General features: G+C 38.9%; 1 protein-coding gene across 3 annotated transcripts in view; it reads right to left on the reverse strand.

The window, feature by feature from the left end:
• Positions 1 to 3,835: 3,835 nt before the first annotated feature.
• LOC114051561 (low affinity immunoglobulin gamma Fc region receptor III-like) overlaps positions 3,836 to 6,607 on the reverse strand; it is an 8,271-nt gene continuing 5,499 nt past the window's right edge. For 2 of the 3 annotated variants that reach the window (XM_027873971.1, XM_027873970.1), the window contains exons 4-5: positions 5,478 to 5,732; positions 3,836 to 4,410 (exon numbers count right to left, since the gene is read on the reverse strand). In XM_027873971.1, coding sequence (XP_027729772.1) covers positions 4,247 to 4,410; positions 5,478 to 5,732 — 419 coding nt within the window. In that variant the 3' untranslated portion in view covers positions 3,836 to 4,246. The remainder of the gene's footprint in view (positions 4,411 to 5,477; positions 5,733 to 6,607) is intronic. The other variant, XM_027873972.1, reaches the window with a different exon arrangement.

The raw sequence follows: 6,607 nt of genomic DNA on the forward strand, positions 1-6,607 counted from the left end.
TGTGTGTGTGTGTGTGTTTATGTGTGTGTATGAAGGTGTTATGAGGCCTGGTGGTCTTGAGACCACCATGATAGTGTCCCCTTAAGGGAGGCTACAGCTTATAGCATCTATGCATGGAAAGCATTGTCATAAGATTAGGTCTGATGGTCTTGAGGCCATTCAGACAATCAGACAATCTCCCCTTAACGGAAACTGTAAGCTTATACAACATACTCATGTAAAAGTCCTGACAATAATATTTTTCTAAGGCTAGCATAGTTGTGTGCCCAAAAATAATATTTTATTCATTTTTCTCCTTGATATGCAAATGCCCCTCCCAAATAATATTTTGCCCTGGCCCCAATACACAAATAGGCCAGCTCCAGGAGCGCCACCCAAAATTAGAGTATAAGAACTCCACTTTCAGCAGGGTACCTTGGAGCACACCCTCCCCTCTAGTGGGAACACACCTTCCTAATGGAGCACGTCCTCCCTGTTGAATGAACTCATGTCTGCATGCTCCTGAATGCAATGTCACTCTTATGTATGTTATACCCTGTATTAGACTGTGTGAATTGTAAATCAGGTCCCTTTCTCTCTCTCCGCTTTGCATTGGACTGAATCCCATGGTTTTACATATTATTCTCAGCTTCCGAATACTCTTTAGAGTATTGTTTTCCCTGATATCTCTGGATGGCCCACGGGCCTCTCCTTAGACATACCCAGACAAAGACTTAACCTATTTTCAACCAAACCTACATTGGAGGAGTATGACACTGTGAACCTAGTCGTAGAAAGCAAGGGTTAATGGGAATCCTATGTCTTCCTAGGAGCAACTTCCTTATGGCAGAGGATTGTCACAAAACAGAAGGTCATGTGACTTATCTTGCGGGGAAACATACTAAGACTCCCTTCCCCCCTTTCCCCATAACCTGTTGCCTCTTTAGGCCACATATTACAAAATCATATTTGGATAGTACTTTATTCTGAAGTCCTTGGTTCCACTAGAATGAGGAATCCTTATCAACATTTCTTTCTCATTTCTGAAACTAAGCCCTGCACTGAAATTTATGCATCTATGTTTTGTCTTATTGTGGACTTTCGTTTTCAGGGGAGAATATTTTAAATTGTGATCGAAAATGGTCTGTGTCAGGGAGAGATGTTCACAGGAAGGACAGATTTTTGTCTCTTTTGATCTTCTCTTTCTCTAAGCAAGGAAGGGAAGGGAATACACATTTAATAAGTACCTACTATGTGCCAGGCACTGTGCTAAGCACTTTCCAAATACTACATCATTTGATCTTCACAATAACCCTGTGTGGTAGATGCTATTTGATTCCCATTTTAGAGTTAAAGAAACTGAGTCTGAGGCTAAATGACTTTCCCAAGGACATACAACTATTAAGTTTCTCAGGTTCAATATGAAATCAAGTCTTCCTGACTCTAGGCCTTGCACTCTGTGCACTATGGCACTACCTAGTTGCCTGTGAGAAGAGATGCATAGACTTGGAATAGTTTTTAACTAATTAATAAATTGTCTCTGACCAACTTGTATACAAAGTGTAGTGTGTTAAATTTTTCTTCCACACAAGAGACCTACAAGGAAGCATTAAAGAGATGGTGCAACAAGACAAGAGAATTAAGGCAATGCTTTCCACACTGAGGTAGTAGCTCAGTTCTTACACAGCATTGGTCCCATCCCTTTCATTTAGCGGCTAAAATCACTGCTAGCTGAGTCCTCCCTATGGGCTGGGGTCTTGAAGGTCTCTCCCAAAGAAGCTCCTTGCTCCTTATTCCTCATGTCATTGACACTGTGCTGGCTGCAATACCTGGACTGGATTCTGATACCTGGATTGGTGAACCTCAAATTCTTAACCCAGATTGGAGACTTTTCCCTCTGAACCTAGAATGGAAAAGAAGAAATAAACAGGCCAAGGACATTCCATTTGTCAGAGAGACAGAAAGCCTTCCCCCTTTTTACTTGGTCTCACTATACCCCATAAGGGAAAGAATCACCTTGCCCTCTCCTTTCCCCCATGCAATTAGCACAGACAATGAGAGTTGACTAATGGTTTTGGCAGTTCACTCACTTTTCCCAAATATGTGGCAGGCAAACTGGATCCAGTTAAAGCATCTCCATCCATGCTTATATACATATATACACATACACATACACATATGTATATATATGTACATGTATGTGGAAGTGTCTGTGCATACAGATATGCATAGACATACATATATTTAGTTCTGTTTATTTCATTCTGCGTGAGTTCATATATTGAAATGTCTTTTTTTTTTTTTTTTTTTTTGGTGAGGCAATGGGGTTAAGTGACTTGCCCAGGTTCACACAGCTAGTAAGTGTCAAGCGTTGAAACGTCTTCTTAATGCTTCTCTGAATTAATCATATTCATTATTTTTGTGCAAATAAAATTCATTCGGTTACCACAGTTAATTTAGCATTCCCATATTATGGGCACTTACTTTGTTTCCAGGTCTTTGGTCTCACAGAAAGTCTTGCTATGAATATTTTGCTATAGATAGGACCTTTCTGTTTTTAACCTCTTTGAAACATTTGTCTTGGAGTTTCCTGTTCAGTTCTAAGATTAAGCTCATTCTCTCCTGTCTTCTCCAACATCTTGCTCCTTTCAATTATTTCCTTTACTCCAAACATCTTTAACCTCTTCCCTTTTACTCATTCCTCTTTGGCTTTCAGGCACATATGGCTTTTCCTCATCTTAAAACAAAAACTTTATGCTAAACTCTATTTGAACCTTTAGCTTCTCATCTAAATGCAGCTATGTGGTATAGTGGATAGAGCAGTGGGCTTGGAGTGAAGAGGAACTGAGTTCAAATTTAACTTCAGATCTCAAGTTTAATCTTAAGAAAATCAATGAACCTTTATCTGTCTCATTTTCTTCATTTGTAAAATGGGTATAATTATAATTCCTACCTCTCCAGGATTGTTGTGAGAATCAAATGAGATATTTGTGGAACACTTAGCATGGTGCTTGATACACAATAGGCACTTAATAAGAGCTTATTCTCATCTTTTATTTCTTCCTGATTTACTAGTGAACTTCTCAAAGGAGTTGGGTAAATCCATTGACTACTTCCTCACAACCCATATTTCTTAACATCCTAAAATCTTATTGTAATCTTCACTACTTTATGGAAATTGTGACATCATTAACCTGTAGAGTTAGGCATAATGTCTCATTTTTGTATCTCCAACAGTGATTATTATAGTGCCTTACATACAGGGAATGTGAATAAGTATTTGTTGAATGAATGGATTGAAAGGGAATGATGAAAATCTCCTTTGAAATGAGATGGTGTTGGTGTTGAAGTCAAACCAGGAACATGGCAGTCTTGAGTAGAGCCAGATTGTACAACTAAGTTGGAAATCAACCTAGTTATATGCTTTTTAAAAAATTATTTTTTTATCTGCTTGATTTAGCTTTTTAAAAAACATTTTTTGGATGTATTTTGTCTTAATATGGTAGTCACTTTCCTCCCTTGTGACAAAGAAAAGCAATCAAATAAAAATATCTCCTAAGAAAACCTTGTCTGCTATGTAGACAAAATTCTGGCCTTGTGGTCCCCCTCCTTTCAACTGTAGGGGAGGAGGTATAGACATACTCTTTTTCTGATGGATGAGGTGGCCTCTTCTCTGCATCTTAGAACACCTGCAGGATCCTTTGACCCAGTCTCTTATTCAACTGTTCTGCCTTTCCTTTCACAATTCTTTTATTATCTTTCACCGCTCTTCAAACTCCCAGTATCAATAACCCCAAGACAGATATGTAGAACGGCCTTCAAATCACCCATGTAATGGACAGATGCAGCCAAAATGTTGAATTATTACTATCCTAGAAATTTATTTGCTTATTTATTAAAATACTAAAATGATTTCATTCATTTACAGTGTCCGTTTGTGTCGTGGGGAGGGTCAGTAACTGTGCAGTCCTGAAGCTCCTAGGAACTCAGCCATGAGAAGGGTGCTAGCTGGGTCTGACTATTTTGCTTGCAGTTCACAAAATCTTCTATCCTCTGAAGACAAAGAGATACTGGAGGTCAGGGGTAAGGAACAGTCCTTATCCCAAGCTTGATAAGAGTTCCCCTCAGGGTGGGGGTTGCCCTCAGGAATGGACTAAGAAGGATGATTACTAGGAGATGAGGAGGGAGACAGAAATGAATGGGTCACTGCCATGCCAAGACCCCAGTCTTTTCACAGGCTGATGATGAGTCAGTTATCCTCAGGTTCCTAACGCCATCTGGTTAGAGGACGCCTTCTGATCTTTCGGCTATTGATCTCTCTCTTAAGTGTGAAGTACAGACCAGTGTCCACTGTAAACAGAATTCCCATCACAAGGTAGAAAGGGATGTAGTACCAGATTTTAGAAGATGAGGAAGTAGATGAACTTGGATCTACATTTGTACAAAAGTAAGAGGTAGTAGGAAGAATCATTAGAATCCCAGTGAATCAACAAATCAAATCAACAAATATCTATCAAATACTTGCTTCCTAAAGGAGGAAAAAAGAAGAGGAAGTCATCTGTTCTTGGGTCTGGGGTTTGGGATGGATACTGTGAGACCCTCAGAGGGAAGACTGCTTGGATCCCTAAGGTAACCTAATGCTAAGAGTCTCAGCCAAGAGGTAATATGAGGGTCTCTCCTAGCCCAGGGGTGGGGAGGGAGGAGAGAGATGGATGGGGAGATAGATAGATAGATAGATATAGAGAGAAAACAGTAGGAGTGAGGTGCTATGCCTACACCATACTCATGCTACACAGAATTTTTAAAGATTTGAAATCAGTTTTATTATTATTATTGGTATTATTTATTATTATTGATTATAATAATACTGTTATTACTCTAAGTTTTGAATCAAGTTCCTTGATCTTCTATCGAGCCCCATGTGATATTTTCTTCTTCACCCTATATAATGGAAAGAGCTCCTGCCTGGGCCTGCAGACTCAAAAGATAAACTCTGATTGGTCTTTCTAGGGATTCAGGATTTCATCAGAGGTGCCAGACACGTGGTCATTTACCCCTGGGAATGAGGGGATAAGTTGCAAAGATTCATACTAAAGTTGTTGTGCTGGTCCAAATGATTGGGAACATGGTTGAATCAGGGACCATTGGACCTCAGGATTCTAAAAGACAGTAGATTGCATGGGAAGGAGAAGTTATTCCTTTCAATGGAGGAATCCAGAGTTGGGGAGTGAGGGGAGCAGTATAACTCCTGTTTCTTTGCAGTCACATCTGAATGAATAATGATGCCCCACCGCCCAAGTACTCCTTTGTTGAACTTCAATACAAATAAAAGAGCCAGGGCAGTAGATACTTTCAGCCTTTGTGCTGGTAGCAAGTAAGGCAATTCATAGTGATTTGGTACCCTAAAACTATCATTAGCCCTCTCCAGATCCATCCTGCAAAGTCCCCTTCCCTCAAAGCCTCAAACCCTTAACTCTTCCCTGGTTAAGTGATCTCACCTTGGACAGTAATTCTCACCACTCTTGACTTCTCCTTCTTATTTCCTATGGTCGCTGAACAGAAGTAATCTCCACTGTCATTACTGTTCACTTTACTGATGGAAAAGTTGTAATCACGTTGAAAAAACTTTCTTCCTATACCATTTTGATAGAATGTAACTTTAGAGATGCCTTTGTTTTCCCAGCTGTGGCACCTCAGCACCATGGACTCCCCTTTCATATAAACCAGTTTCAAGGTCTGGAGTACCAGCCAGTCTGAAAAGATAAACAAAGACCAAGAATCTAGCAAGTCTCAACTCAAAGTAGAATCTCAAGTCATTCTAGAATGGGGTGGGTAAAGAAAGGCTCATTCCTCTGGTAAGCTCCCAGGACAAGGAAGAATGTCAGGTGGTGAGGTGCCATCAGTCAATAGCATTGACTGGGTGCTGTAGGAGGTTATCAAAACAACCTTGTTGCCCCTGGAGACCTCCCAATTTAATAGGGTCATAGTATAGACACTCATATGAAAAGGTCATAGGATATCAAAAATATATAGAAATAGAAATAAATGCATGATGCTCTCTATCTCTTGACAGAGGGGAGATAGATTCAAGATGCAGAATGAAATATACATTTTCAAACATGGCAAATGTGTGAATTTATTTTGCTTGACTACATCTTTGTTACAAGGATTGTGTTTTTCATTTTTCTTTTTTCTTTTTTCATGGTGGGATTTGGGGAGAAAAAAGAGATATCAGTAGTGTTGCTAAAAAAAAGAAGAAAAGAAAGAAAAATAGTTATGGGACTATTTTTAATGCACAGAAGAGGACAAAATGAAATTCAGAAGGAAACACAAAGAAATGGTATAGCTTTTAAAATAATACATCGAATTTCTTACATACTTTTTAAGAAAAGCAAACTATACATAAGAGAGATATGTGCTTTCACATTTAATCTTTTTTCTGTTCTTTTTTGTATATGAAAATGTTTATTTGGGGGCTGTTCATTAAGTTCAGAATTTTAAAAAATAAAAGATAGAAATGCATTCATGCGAACAAAACATAAAATCCATCTGCACATTCTGGGGAACAAAACCCAGAATCTTTGATGTCAAATTAAATTTTAAAATTCAATTTAACAAGCATTAGTTA

This window comes from Vombatus ursinus, unplaced genomic scaffold (genome assembly GCF_900497805.2).
Source record: "Vombatus ursinus unplaced genomic scaffold, bare-nosed wombat genome assembly UNPS02014803.1, whole genome shotgun sequence".
NCBI classification, from domain to species: domain Eukaryota; kingdom Metazoa; phylum Chordata; class Mammalia; order Diprotodontia; family Vombatidae; genus Vombatus; species Vombatus ursinus.